Source organism: Limtongia smithiae (assembly GCF_038497785.1).
Source record: "Limtongia smithiae strain NRRL Y-17922 unplaced genomic scaffold V1518scaffold_11, whole genome shotgun sequence".
NCBI lineage: Eukaryota > Fungi > Ascomycota > Lipomycetes > Lipomycetales > Lipomycetaceae > Limtongia > Limtongia smithiae.
In genome coordinates this window covers 520743-534449 of record NW_027117632.1, presented here as the reverse complement: position 1 = coordinate 534449, position 13707 = coordinate 520743, and the positions used below count along the sequence as shown (strand labels likewise).

The window sequence follows — 13707 nt, the reverse complement described above, 5'->3', positions numbered from 1 at the left end:
GAAAAGTCCAGTGGCTGTGCTTGCAGATCCTGAACGCGTCGAGAGAAGGCGGCGAGGAAGCAGAGGAGAAGAAGAAGCCCGTAGTTCTGACAGAGCCGATTGCTAGCGCATGAACCTTGCGCTACCCGCGTCTGTGTCTGCGTCGCCCGCGGGCGAAATTCTGCGATCCTGCTCGCCCTTCGGCGGTAACTCGAGTCCGGTCCAACAATCGCGCACCGTCCAGTGGCCCCACCATCCTGCACTTCACCGCCGAAACGCCGCCGCGCGCCTCCATATCTTCGCTACCCTACACCACCGCCATCGCCCCGTCGCCGCTTCGACATCGCCGCTGTATCCCGCTCCCGCGTGCTCGGGTCCGCAGGCTTCCTGCCTTCCTCCTCCGCGGGCCTCACTCACCATGCGCCTGCGGCCGTAACATCGCCCAGTAGTTCGTCCTCGATGTCTCTGACGACTCACCTGCGCGAGTTCGTTGACGCGTTCTACTCCATCGTCTTCTCTATTTTCAAGCCGCGCTTCATCTTCTTCCATGCTGTCTACGTTATCGTCATGTCCTTCGTGGGCTCCATCATGCTCTATCCGATCAAGAACATTCGCTACATAGACTGCCTGTTTCTCGCCTCAGGAGCAGTCACACAGGCCGGGCTCAACACGATTGACCTCAACACTATAACCACGTGGCAGCAGATCGTCTTGTTTCTCATCCCGCTCGTCACGAACCCCGTCGCCATCTCAACTTTTCTCGTGTTCATTCGCTTGTACTGGTTCGAGAAGGCCTTCCACAACATCCGGCAGCAGTCCCTTCTCGAGCACCGACAGCGGAAAGACCGGATGCGCACCGTCGACAGGGACTATGGCGGACACGAGCAGCACACTAGTGTTGCCGGCCGGCCCATCCGGATCGTCCACAGTGCACGGATGACTGAGGAGAATTTCCCGGGCTACATGCATTTCAAGGCGCCGGACCTTCCTGAGAACAAGGAGTACAGCAGCAGTCTGCAGGGATCGCTACCTGCGTCTGAACATGGCAGCGCTATTGATGAAGGTTCGAGTACCGATGACAGCAACAACATATCTCCTTGGTCTCTCCGCAACAGTAAGCAGCTCTTTTTCAAGCAAGCAGTTGCAAGAATATGATCTAATACGCCACAGAAGACCAGATGAATGTTGTCGAATCCGAAACTACTGACAGCAGTCCGGTCGAAAGCACAGATACTACCGCTGAGAACAAAGACCTGCCCGCGACCGGCATCCACCGTGACATTCGATTCGGCGATCTACCCAGTCCCCGAAATCGTGTGGTACAATCGCATTCATACTCTAATCTAGAGAACGGTCCGCCACTGGTGATTAAGTCGCCGCGCGAGCTAGCGGCAGAGGTGGCAGGTACGGCACGTCAACCCACCACCGGTATTCACTTTGACAATCTACCGACGCCTATGCGGGAGCCAGCATTACTCCAGCGGAGTTCGTACAGCTCTCTTGAGGGTCATGGTCCCGCGCTAGTGATCAAGTCGCCACGGGAACAAGAAAAGGAAGCAGAAGCAGAAGAGGCGGCCGCTGCTCTCGCGCGACAGAACGGTGATCCCGAGATACACTTTGCAATCTCGCCGGTTGCTGGACACGTTAGGCCAGGACATGGCATGCCAGACATGCGACGAAAGTCGGGGAACACCGAGTCGCATGATTGGCCAGGCAAACCGAAGTCTGCTTATCGACGAGTTTCTCACCATCAGACAGAAGATTTATCGTTGCAGAATAATCATGTGAATTCTAACGACGATCCCGATCACGGCCGACGGCTGCGCCCAACACAGTCACACACAGAAAACAGCAGCGCACGACCAGAGGATGAGCCTCGGCCAGCGATGAATCGCCGTGCGATGACTATCGAGGCGCCCGAGAGTGCGCATGAGAGAGTGAAGCCAAAGCAGCGACGGAACTCGATCGCTGACATGTTCTTGTCTCGGCCATTCGTGCTTGAGCGAAAAATTACAGGGACTACGTCAGGAGCGCGAGAGAACTCGCCAACAAGATCGATGATGTCGCACCGAGGAGCTACGATGCAGCCGCTATATCTCTCACGCCAGGTGACGGTTGCGAAGAATTCTACGTTTTTGGGACTGACAGAGGAAATGCGTGCCGAGCTCGGCGGCGTCGAATACCAGGCCCTGCGCACGCTTGCGGTTGTGCTCATCGGATACGTGTGCGGATTTTGGATACTGGCTAATGTGTCATTGATTCCGTGGATCATGAACTCGCGAACATACAAGCCAATCGTTTTGGAGTATTCACAATCGCCAGCGTGGTGGGGCGCATTTATGTCAGTTTCTGCGTTTATGGACGTCGGATACAGCATTATTCCTACGTCCATGATCGAGTTTGCCACAGCAGTCTTTCCGTTGCTGTTGATGGCGTTTTTGGTCGTCATTGGTAACACGGGGTTTCCATGCATGCTACGGTTGATCATCTGGCTGCTGCGAGGCATGTTTCGGCATGGGTCTCGCGCGCGAGAGTCGTTGACTTTCTTGCTGGAGCATCCTCGTCGGTGCTTTATTCTTCTGTTTCCGTCGGCAGCTACATGGTGGCTGTTTCTGGTGCTCATTGTTCTGAACGGACTGGACTTGATATTGTTCATTGTGCTGGATCTCAACAACACTGTGGTTACAGGCTGGAATAGTGGTGAGCGGGTGCTTGCGGGTTTATTTCAGGCCATCTCTACGCGCACGGCTGGGCTTACGGTTGTAGATCTAGCAGACCTACACCCGGCTGTGCAGGTGAGTTACCTCATCATGATGTATATATCTGTCCTGCCAATCGCCATCAGTGTCCGGCGGACGAACGTGTACGAAGATCTGTCGCTGGGAATCTACGGACCTGGCGCGGGATCAGACGAGCACGGAGAGGATGGCGGCGGGACCACGACGGAGAGCGATGACGACGGGTATGTGGACGAGGATGACGACGGACAGATGATTCACATGCGGCCGCGGCAGGACTCGGACATTGAGAGTGTTCGAGACGGCCATATTAGTCATGCGCGACTGAGCAGTATTCGGGAGAATGGGGCAATGAATGGAATCAATGAGCCCGAGAAGCGGATGCTGACTCGGCGCGCGAGCAGTGTGCGGGAGACGTTGCGTGAGACACACGAGAACGTGCGGCGGCGTCAAAAGAGCAAGAAGAAAGACGTAAGGCCAAGTTTCTTGTCGAACCATTTACGACGGCAGCTGTCATTCGACTTATGGTATATCTTCTTGGGGCTGTTTATCATCTGCATTGCCGATGGCGACAAGATCCAGGACGACTCGTCGTTTACAATCTACGCGGTGCTGTTTGAAGTCGTGAGCGCGTACGGCACTGTTGGGCTGTCGCTCGGGTATCCGAACACGAACGCGTCGCTGAGCGCGCAGTTCAGCACGGTGAGCAAGCTCGTGATCGTCGCGATGATGTGGCGAGGCCGCCACCGCGGACTGCCTTACGCGCTAGACCGCGCAGTGATGTTACCGAACAACAAGATCCTGGAAAAGGACAAGCAGCAGGAAGGGCGGCTGGAGCGCTACCTGTCGGTCGCGTCGGGGGAGCAGCAACTCCCGCGGTACAACACACGCATGTCGACGAGGGGTCGAAATTCGGTCTCGGTGGCAGCCACGGGCACGAGCGGGCTGACGCGGACCATGACGACGGCGCGGATGACCGCAGCGGGCCGTGGCGCGATGAACGTGGGAGTCGCGGGGATGGAGGAAGGGGCGGGAGGCGGCGCGCGGGAGCGGAGGCAGAGCGCGTGAGTATAGACACAAAATGCATTGTTCGGACCAATGAGCGTACGGCGAAGGCGGAGCTCAAATGATGCGCGCGGAATTGGCTGGCAGCAGATAAGGTTTCAGGGGGATACAGGGCCTGCGACGGCCGAGGCGCTAAAAATCCGCTGAGCCGCACCGGGACCGGCCCAAACTTCGAGATCTTTTTGGCGCGCCCCAGGCTCGGCCGTCAGGCGATATAATCCGCCGGGCCCAACTTCTTTTCAGCGCCCCCTCCCCCTTCTCCAGCAGCAATTCCGCACAAAGACCCAGAATGTCACAGGCGGCCTCCGTTGCAGTGCTAGGTAAGTGAGCAGCTCCGGGAAATTTCCTTCGAGCTAGACCACTCGGGTGGGCGGGGCGAAGTCAGCTAACCTCCGGTCGTCTGCCAGGTGGCGGCATCTCTGGCTTAGCAACCGCATACTATCTGGCAAAGTCACTGCCGCGGAATGCGCATATAACGCTGTATGAGTCATCGAAGCGGCTCGGCGGGTGGATTGAAAGCACACGGGTGGCGCTGCCGAGCGGCACTCACGAGCTGCTCCGGAGAGCACCACTGCAGGCGCAGGCACTGACGAAGGTGCCTGCGGAAGATGAGGTGCTGTTTGAGCACGGGCCACGCACGCTGAGAGTGAGCAAACGAGTGAGCTCGGTGAATATGTTTGACATGGTGCGCATTTGTCTTTGTTGGAACCGGCGATTAGTGCTAACTGTCACTGCGCAGATACGGAGGCTAGGGCTGGAGGAGGACCTGATAGTGGTGCGCAAGGACTCGGCGGCCGCGCGAAACCGATACATATACTGGGCGGGCCGGATTAACAAGGTGCCGTACTCGGTGACATCAATTTTGCGGTTCTACTTCTCGCAGCCGCTCTTCCGCGGCATGCTGGGCGAGGTGCTCCGAGAGCCGTTCCGCGCAACGCGCAGCGGGGCAGCGCAGGACGAATCAATTGGGAGTTTTATGAGTCGGCGGTTTGGCAAGCGGATTACGGACCGGCTTGTCGCAGCGGCGTTACATGGGATTTACGCTGGGGATATATACCAGCTCAGTGTGCGGAGTATTCTCGAGTACCTGTGGCGGCGGGAGAAGAATAACGGGAGTATTATTTCGTTGTGGCCGAAGGGAAAAAAGAAAAAGGAGCAGCAAAAGTTGGAAAAGGAGAAGCAAGACGCAAAAAGACCGAGCATTGCGCGGAACCAGAAGTATCTCACACAGCTGCAGCTGGATAACGAGGGACTACTGTCGCGGTTGGAGGGTGCGAGCATTGTGTCGTTCAAAAGCGGCATGCAGGTAGTTGTGGATCGGATGGCGGAGGAGCTTGCAGCGGCGGAGAATGTGACTGTGAAGCAGGGAGCATTAGTGACCAAGCTGGAACGGGCGAGCAGTACGAGCGACGACATTGCTATTACTACAGCAGATGGCGAGCGGGCAACGTATTCGCATGTGATATCGACAGTGCCGGCATGGAGACTAGCTGATATGACCGACGGCAGCGCGCCGGACTTTTCGAGGTTGCTACGCCAGATCCCAAGCGTGTCGGTCGGCGTCGTAAACCTGTTCTTCTCCGAGACGCGACTGCTACCTGTGACCGGTTTCGGCTACCTTCTCCCCCGTGGTCTACCACCGACCGCGAACCCGGAGCACGCACTCGGCGTCGTTTTTGACTCGGACGCCGTCGCTGCACCGGACGGCACACACAGTCTACAAGATACCGCGCAAGGCACGAAGATCACAGTCATGCTCGGCGGACACTGGTGGAGTGGTCCCGAAGGTGCTGCACGGAAGGTACACGACTCCGCCGACGCAATCGCGCAGTCGCGACAGCTGCTCGCGCGGCAGCTCGGCGTGTCCGCGTCACCCGCGCTTGCGCAGGCGCGTGTGCAGGAGCGATGCATTCCGCAGTACGTGGTCGGTCACACCGCGACACTGCGCGCTTTGGACCGCGCATCGGTCGACGCGTTTGGAAACAGGCTCATGCTAGCTGGTGCGAGTTTCCGGGGCGTGTCGGTGAACGACTGCGTGTACAACGCGCGGCTGGCAGCGGAGGCCGTGGCGGCCGGCACGGCGCGGGGGGGGGTGGCTGGGTTTGAGGAGGAGGAGGAATAGAGGGATGGATGGTGCATTTTGAAGACCATTTTGAAGGAGCATATGTAACTAATTACTAATGACTGTATTGTAGATGTAAGAGGCGGTGAGAGTGGTAGCACTCGGGGCTGTGCCAGTCCTTGATAAGGCACGTGCCTCTCCGGCCACAGCGTCGCCGTCACGGTCTTTGGCGCAGCCAGACGCCGCCGCGCGCCCCTCCTTCCCCTCCGCCTCTTCCGCCCACTGCCTCCCTGCCAGGCTCCCGCCCCTTGCCATGGACACGGCCATCCCGCTGCAGCAGCTCTCCCCCAGCGGCATCGCCCTGGCCCCGTTGTCGCTCGGCAAGGATGCCGTCGGCGCGTCCAGCAGCGCCGCAGCCTTGGCCTCGACAACCGCCGGCGCGTCTTCCTCCTCCATCGCCAGCGCGACCGCCGCCGGCGCTCCCACGCCCTCCGCCACGTACTGCACGCTCACTGTCGACGAGACCGCCGCGCGCCTGCACACCTCCAGCGACCGCGGCCTCGAGTCCGCGCAGGATGCCGCGTATCGCCGGGGTGTGCATGGCTTCAACGAGCTCACTGGCAGCAAGAAGGACTCCATCGCGCTGCGCTTCCTGCAGCAATTCTACGAAAACCCGCTTATTTTACTGCTACTTGTCTCTGCGGGTTTGTCCGTTTTTATGGGCAATCTCGATGACGCGATTTCCATCACACTCGCAATTCTCATCGTCGTCACTGTCGGCTTCGTGCAAGAGTACCGCTCGGAAAAGTCGCTAGAGGCACTCACGCGTCTCGTGCCCAACAGTGCGCACGTCATTCGCGGTAAGACAACCTCTACAGTTCTTGCGACAGTGCTTGTTCCTGGCGACCTCGTCGCATTTGGCGTAGGCGATCGCATCCCGGCAGATGTACGGATTGTGCACGCCGTCGACCTCCAAATTGACGAATCCAACCTCACCGGCGAGAACGCGCCCGTCAAAAAGACCAATGTGGCGCTAGAGACCACTGGATACCCCCCTGACGAGCCAATTCCCCTCAACGAGCGTCGCTCGTGCGCATTCATGGGCACCCTTGTCAGCGACGGACGCGGCACTGGCATCGTCATTGGCACTGGTAAGTCTACCGAGTTTGGCAACGTCTTTGCCATGATGTCCGACATCGCCAAGCCAAAGACGCCGCTGCAGCAGAGCATGGATCGACTGGGTAAAGACTTGTCGTACATGTCCTTCGCGGTCATCGCCCTCATCTGCATCATCGGCGTTTTCCAGGGCCGTTCGTGGCTCGAGATGTTCACTATCGGTGTCTGTCTTGCGGTTGCTGCCATTCCCGAAGGTCTTCCTATCATCGTCACCGTGACTCTCGCCCTCGGTGTTTTGCGCATGGCGCGTCGTCGCGCAATCATGCGCCGTCTACCCTCCGTCGAGACCCTCGGTTGCGTGAACGTCATCTGCTCCGACAAGACCGGCACACTCACCATGAACCGTATGACTGTTACACGCGTATGGACAGTCGATATGACTGCGCCGCTCGAGCTCGCACCATCTGCGCCCAGCTCTACCGACATAGCCGAGTCCGTGTCCGCTGGGGCGCCGATATCAACACCCCCCGTAATCTCCACTGACAGCAACAGCGCGCTCATGAACACGCTAATCGTAGGCGTGAACTGCAACAACTCTGTCTATGACGCCGACATGCGCAAGTACCATGGACCGCCAACTGACATTGCGCTCTGCGAGGTCCTCGACAAGTTTGGTCTCGAGGACGTGCGTCCAACGCGCGTGCGCGTTCACGAGACCCCGTTCTCCTCAAAGCGCAAGTGGATGGGCGTCGCGAGCCATCCTGCTCACTCCAACATCTCCACTGTTCATGTCAAGGGCGCGTTTGAGGTCATCCTCGGCTTCTGCGATTCTTACCTTACAGCAGCCAACAAGACGCTCGCGCTGACGCCGGCCGTGCGCGGGCGTATTGTCGATGCCGCCGAGAACATGGGCCACCAGGGGTTGCGTGTGCTCGCCATGGCCTTTGGACCGGGCGAGTCGACTGAGTCGCCGGCTGGGCTCACATTCGCTGGCATGGTCGGCATGTACGACCCACCGCGTCACAACGTGCATCGCTCGATCCGGCGACTTACACAGGGCGGCGTGCGCGTTATTATGATCACCGGCGACTCTGAAGTGACTGCCGCAACGATTGCGCGTACGATCGGGATTCCGATGTTTGGTGGCGGCGTAACTGAGTCGCAGCTCGAGCAGAGCGTCATGCTTGGGCGCAAGATTGACGTGCTCGACGATATGCAACTGCAAGAGGCGATGGGGACGGTGAGCGTGTTTGCGCGAGTTACACCAGAGCACAAGATGCGGATCGTGCGTGCACTGCAGGCGCTGGGCAACGTTGTTGCTATGACCGGTGACGGCGTCAACGATGCGCCTGCGCTGAAGATGGCAGACATCGGCATCAGCATGGGTAACATGGGCACAGACGTTGCGAAGGAGGCTGCGGATATGATTCTCACAGACGACGATTTCTCAACGATCCTGTCCGCGATTGAGGAAGGCAAGGCGATTTTCTCAAACATCCAGAACTTCATCACATTTCAGTTGTCGACCTCCATCGCCGCGCTCTCGCTCGTCGCGCTTGCCACCACCGTAGGCCTGCCGAACCCGCTCAACGCTATGCAGATTCTGTGGATCAACATCCTCATGGACGGTCCACCTGCACAGTCGCTCGGCGTCGAGCCCGTGGACCCCGAGATCATGAGCCGTCCGCCGCGCATGCGCAACGCACAGATACTCACGGTCAAGTTGCTACGTCGTACCGTGCTCTCGTCGCTCTTCATCTTCTTAGGCACCATGTTTGTATACATCCTAGAAATGAAGGACGGCGTCGTTACGAAGCGCGACACGACCATGACGTTCACGTGCTTTGTACTTTTCGACATGTTCAACGCGCTCGCGTGCCGTTCGGCGACAAAAAGCGTATTCGAGATCGGGTTCACGACGAACCGCCTCTTCAACCTGGCTGTTGGCGGTTCCATCTTGGGCCAGCTCGCCGTCATCTACATTCCGTTCCTGCAGGGCGTTTTTCAGACCGAGGCGCTCAGACTGCAAGACCTAGGCATGCTGGTGATCCTCACCAGCTCGGTGTTTTTCATCGACGAGCTGCATAAGTATATCAACCGGAGGAAGCTTTGGTCGGTAGGATATAGCTCGAACGTGTAAATGGAACGAAACTGAACGAACAAGAAGAAGATAGACGGAAGTAACTACATTCAATGATGAAAACGGGAGATATCTACGACTACAAAATTTGTGTTTGTACGGTTTTTAGTTATTTATGTTTGCATGTTTTGTTTGTATGTTTTTGTACAAAGACGATATGAGCCTGTCACTTTTCCAGCGTGCATTGTTAATTTGTTTTTTGTTACAGTGCGAGTAATTTATTATTTACATAGACTTGTGATATACAATGTTGCACCACCATGTACTGTTTAGTTTACAAATGAGCCCCGTCCGTTTTAATGCTTGATAATATGCTGTCCGTGCTCGTAGATCTCGCTCGCGGCTTTACGTAACCTGTTCATAATCGCGGCGCCTTCGTCGTTCTCGTCGACGCCTTCGACGACAATGGTATCGACACCAGCGTCGTCCGCGTCACGAAGATGAGCAAATAAATTCCGTGCGATGTCGGGCCCAGCGATACCTAGCGGCATCACGCAGGCGATGCGGCCTTGAGCCGCGGAAGGCCATGACGGTACATTGAACCCGCGGGCCGGCAGTACCGCAACTTTACCAAGTGCCTTTTCGCTAAGGATGTATGCCTGCGCTGTGGCGTCCGCGTCGGGACCGACGATAAGGACCACACGCGCGCGCGGAGAGTAATGCCGATACTTCATTCCGGGGGTACGGACAGTCTGCGAAGCCGCCGCGTCCGCGCTTCCAAAAATGACATTCTTCCACGCATCTCCACCAGCTTCACGAATCTGCTCCACCGACACACCGCCCGGTCGCAGCACAGCGGGCGGGAACACGGTGCCGTCAACAACTGTGCTTTCGACGCCAACGTCGCACGCGCTGCCGTCGTCGAGGATAAGCGGCACACGGCCGTTCATGTCGCGAAGCACGTGTGCTGCAGTGGTAGGAGAAGGTCGGGTTGATGCGTTTGCGGAGGGTGCGGCGACGGGCACGTCCGATAGTGCGATCAGCGCGCGGGCGACGGGATGTGCAGGCATGCGGACCGCAACAGTGTCTTGCCCCGGCGTGCACGCGGGGCTAATCATCGGCGCGTCGCCATCTGCGACGGCTGGGAGCGGTAATACGATTGTCAACGGACCCGGCCAGAACCGCGCAACGAGGGGAGCGTAGATCTCAGGAATCGCCGGGATCTTGAGTAATCGCATCAGCTGCGGCACAGAGGCGACGTGCACGATGAGTGGGTTGTCCGACGGCCTGTTCTTCGCTGCGAAAATGCCGCGCACTGCTGGTGTGCTGCGCGCGTCCGCACCGAGACCGTAGACTGTTTCAGTCGGTAGAGCGACGACGCCGCCGGCGCGAAGAATTGTCGCGGCCTTGTTCAACGCGGTTTCGGTTGCGCTGCCGGGGGCAATCGTTGCGTGCTCGGTGTACGCGTCGGGAGGGTATGTGATGTCTGACAGCGAGACCGGGAGCACCACTGTCGTCATCGTGGAGGGAGCATCGGTACTCGTGACCATGACTTGTATGCTCCTGCGTGCTGCAGCGGGCGGTCGGACAAGCAGTCGCGCGGCTGCAAGAGTGCTGCGCCTGTGCAGAATCGTGGTGACCTGGTTGATATCTTATGGACGGTAGGTGATCTTAACAGTAAATTTCATGAGCCCCGTCTACGTCGCCTGCGCCGCATTATCCCGAAATTCATCATCACACGCCATGCTATTTTGTCCAACTATCTTACAGATACATGCAACACCTTCTATTCTACCCCTCGTCAATACGTATTGTCGCCGCGCGGCGCCGCTCCTCCTCCGTTAACACCCATTCCACGCCGCCGGCTTCCAGCTCCTGCTCGTCCAGCCCGAGAACCATGACAAGCTGCGCAACCCGCACAAACTTCTCACGTAAGAAATACCACTTGCCCTGCGACACATGCGAAATGATACCGGCAACATCGCGCTCGAGTTGGATAGCGCCAAGTTCGTTCACGCGCCCCGTCATGCCCCACACACGGCGCTCGAGCTGAATTGAGAGTTGTTCCGTGGTCACACTAAGCACGCGGGAGTAGTTGCGTTCTGTGAGAATCTTGCGGATCGGCTGCATCAATGCATCCCAACCATAGGCAAACCGCAGGCGGACGAGATCGGCTTGTTGCTGCGAAGCGGATTCCTCTGCTTCCTCCGTTCCGCCATGGCCTTGTGTCATGTATGTTGCGTCTTTGAACGCGTCGTGCACAAGTGGCCGTAATCGCGCCTTGATCACTTGATTGTAAATAACTTGCGTACCGTCATTCAGAAGTTCGCGCACGCGCTGCTCAAATGACGACGACATGCCTTGCAGAGTAGCCACGACCTGCACATGATCATCGCCAAACGGAACAACCGACACTACGATACCGTCGCCACACGACTTGACAACCGTCAAAACGATCCGCCCGATATACTCCGTCGCAACGTCAAGGTTGTTCAGCAGAATCAAGAATCCATTGACCTTGTCCTCTGGGGGCGGCGGTGCGGGTCCATTTCCGGACGGCACACCCGGCGCGCGGGGATACGTTTCGTCGCGCATCTTGCGCTGAATCATGCCAACCAAATCAGACTCCAACACGCGACGCACGTTACCAATGACATTGCGTATAAGATGCGCATGTCCTGTTGACACTGTGCGCTCAAGTACAGCGTTCAGCACGTACATGACGTCGTCGATAGCGGATGTGATTAGTGGCGACGTTGGGGATGGTTCTGGAGGGAGATGGTAAAGCGACGGGGGCTCATCGATCTGGAACGCTTTCTCGACTGAACGTCGGAAGAAGAAAGTTGCGAGAGACTCGAATGCTGGCGCGAGCCGCGTGTTCATTTTCATGTAGAGCTTGCTGTCGAGGAGGATTGGCGGGATGTTAAGCTGCGTCGCGGCTATGCCCTTTGTTCGTGCTGGTGAAGACGAAGTAAGCTCATCTATGGAAGCTGTGCCGTTTGGTTTGGCGAGACTCGCGGTGCTTGATTTCGCGGTCGGAGAAGTAGTAATCTCAGGGAGCTCCTGCTGCGACCACCACTTGACTGCCAAAAACTTGCAGTATAAGCTCCACCGACTAAGCATGACACCGGTCTCATTCATCAATGTGTCGACATCCTGCACGTTGATCCCGCTCGTATCCGCGACCGAGGGCGAGACAGGACTCATAGTGCGTATGCCAATCAGATTTGAGTTAGGCATAAAGCTCTGCACGAGGAAGCTGAACGCGTAGCTCTTGATCTCCGACAGCTTACGGTTAACGTTGCGGTCGTCAAAGTATGTGTCCACGATAATGCCGCCCTGGGTGTCTGTCTCGAGCTGGATACGTTCAATCACACGCTGCATCTTGCCTCTGCCATAGTACCGCTCCACAATTGGTGTATGCTGATCGACGATAGTTGCTATGTTTTCGAATAACCGAGAAATAACCATGCCAAAAAAGAGAGGTCCTTCAACTTTGATATTCATCATCTGCCGACTCTGCGCTGCAATGATTGAGCATACGAACTTCGCATACACGTCGAGCCCTTCCTTCTCCTTGCCAATCAACGGAAATAATTTGAAAAACCGCGTGATCTTCTCCATATCTTTCGCCTTCGCCGCGCTTTCGAACTCACGTAAAAACAATGCTCCGAAACTCTCCGTCGCGTTCTCCAGCGCGACAGCTGGACTCTCAGGATTCTCTTCGGTCGGTACCATCGCCTCCGCGAACCGTCCGCGCACAAGCTCCGTCGGTAACTTCGACGCACGGTGTATATGCTGCGCGACGGCCTCCCAATCCCGCACCTGTGTTGCATCATAGATCCCCGTGATGCAACTCCGCAACTCCTGCGTCTGCGCGACGTACTCCAGCGCGGCCTGCACGCGGCTTTGCTCCTTGTCGAGCTGCCTCACCTTCTGCGAGATTCGCAGTGCAACGAACCCTGCATCCGCGAGCATTGTCGTGACTTCCCGCGCCGCGCGTTGGGGCGCGTTTAGCGACGCGCCGAGAATGTCAAGGCGCTGCAGCGCGAACGACAGAGGCGGTAGCCGCGTGTCCTGCACGTCGCGCAGATGCGCGCTCACCGCGGCGGACTCGGTGCGTATGGACGACATCAATGACAACAGTTCCTCATACGTCCCACACTGCATTATGTCAGATGGCGGATCGTCCGCCATTGTGTGTGATGTGGACAGCTCGTTAGGGGGTCCTCGCTGTGAACTGCGTGCTGCTGCAAGCTCAGGAGGCTTGTACGGTTCCCGCCTCGAGGATACCACCACCATCCGCCAGCGCTATCACGGAACCTCCATACATTCGATTTCTCCTCCCCAAAATAAGCCGTCCCGTAAACACAAGGGCTAGATTTACCCTTCTCAAAAATTGAAGTTCCAAAACTCAAACTGAAAGAGAGATTCGACGACGTGTGGCAAATTCCTACTCTTGCCAATATATTAAGCTGGCTGAAATCACTCTCAACAATTGACCCTGCTAGCTCAATTGGTAGAGCGTGAGACTCTTACTGAGTGCACTGCTCTAAGACCTAAGAGGTTATCTCAAGGTTGGGGGTTCGATACCCTCGTGGGGTGAATTTTTTTGCCTGCTTCTGCATTCGTATTTTGGAGATACGATATATTTTTTTGATGATGAT

At 57.1% G+C, this 13707-nt stretch overlaps 5 protein-coding genes across 5 annotated transcripts; 3 read left to right on the top strand and 2 right to left on the bottom strand.

Moving 5' to 3' along the window:
* Positions 1-5: 5 nt before the first annotated feature.
* V1518DRAFT_421412 (cation transport protein-domain-containing protein) lies at positions 6-3813 on the top strand. Its single transcript, XM_066905218.1, has 2 exons — positions 6-1093; positions 1153-3813. Exons 1-2 carry the CDS (start codon positions 439-441, stop codon positions 3783-3785), a joined length of 3288 nt encoding a protein of 1095 aa, XP_066757992.1. The 5' UTR covers positions 6-438; the 3' UTR covers positions 3786-3813.
* A 117-nt stretch (positions 3814-3930) lies between these two features.
* On the top strand, positions 3931-5977 carry V1518DRAFT_421410 (uncharacterized protein). The gene is made up of 3 exons (XM_066905217.1): positions 3931-4102; positions 4190-4467; positions 4522-5977. The coding sequence occupies exons 1-3, from the start codon at positions 4072-4074 to the stop codon at positions 5902-5904; spliced, it is 1692 nt and encodes a 563-aa protein (XP_066757991.1). The 5' UTR covers positions 3931-4071; the 3' UTR covers positions 5905-5977.
* Positions 5978-6107: 130 nt separating this feature from the next.
* V1518DRAFT_421408 (uncharacterized protein) lies at positions 6108-9406 on the top strand. The gene has a single exon (XM_066905216.1). It carries the CDS (start codon positions 6158-6160, stop codon positions 9098-9100), a length of 2943 nt encoding a protein of 980 aa, XP_066757990.1. The 5' UTR covers positions 6108-6157; the 3' UTR covers positions 9101-9406.
* Positions 9261-10707, bottom strand: V1518DRAFT_421407 (DHBP synthase RibB-like alpha/beta domain-containing protein). The gene has a single exon (XM_066905215.1). The coding sequence runs from the start codon at positions 10588-10590 to the stop codon at positions 9397-9399; it is 1194 nt and encodes a 397-aa protein (XP_066757989.1). The 5' UTR covers positions 10591-10707; the 3' UTR covers positions 9261-9396.
* V1518DRAFT_421406 (COG4 transport protein-domain-containing protein) lies at positions 10706-13473 on the bottom strand. Its single transcript, XM_066905214.1, has one exon. It carries the CDS (start codon positions 13340-13342, stop codon positions 10832-10834), a length of 2511 nt encoding a protein of 836 aa, XP_066757988.1. The 5' UTR covers positions 13343-13473; the 3' UTR covers positions 10706-10831.
* Between the last annotated feature and the right edge of the window lie 234 nt (positions 13474-13707).

Coding starts and splice junctions, on each gene's coding strand:
- V1518DRAFT_421412 (XM_066905218.1), top strand. CDS start 439: ATGTCTCTGACGACTCACCTGCGCGAGTTCGTTGACGCGTTCTACTCC. Junction 1,094..1,152: donor TCCTTGGTCTCTCCGCAACA/GTAAGCAGCTCT, acceptor ACGCCACAGAAG/ACCAGATGAATGTTGTCGAA.
- V1518DRAFT_421410 (XM_066905217.1), top strand. CDS start 4,072: ATGTCACAGGCGGCCTCCGTTGCAGTGCTAG. Junction 4,103..4,189: donor GGCCTCCGTTGCAGTGCTAG/GTAAGTGAGCAG, acceptor GTCGTCTGCCAG/GTGGCGGCATCTCTGGCTTA. Junction 4,468..4,521: donor CGGTGAATATGTTTGACATG/GTGCGCATTTGT, acceptor GTCACTGCGCAG/ATACGGAGGCTAGGGCTGGA.
- V1518DRAFT_421408 (XM_066905216.1), top strand. CDS start 6,158: ATGGACACGGCCATCCCGCTGCAGCAGCTCTCCCCCAGCGGCATCGCC.
- V1518DRAFT_421407 (XM_066905215.1), bottom strand. CDS start 10,590: ATGGTCACGAGTACCGATGCTCCCTCCACGATGACGACAGTGGTGCTC.
- V1518DRAFT_421406 (XM_066905214.1), bottom strand. CDS start 13,342: ATGGTGGTGGTATCCTCGAGGCGGGAACCGTACAAGCCTCCTGAGCTT.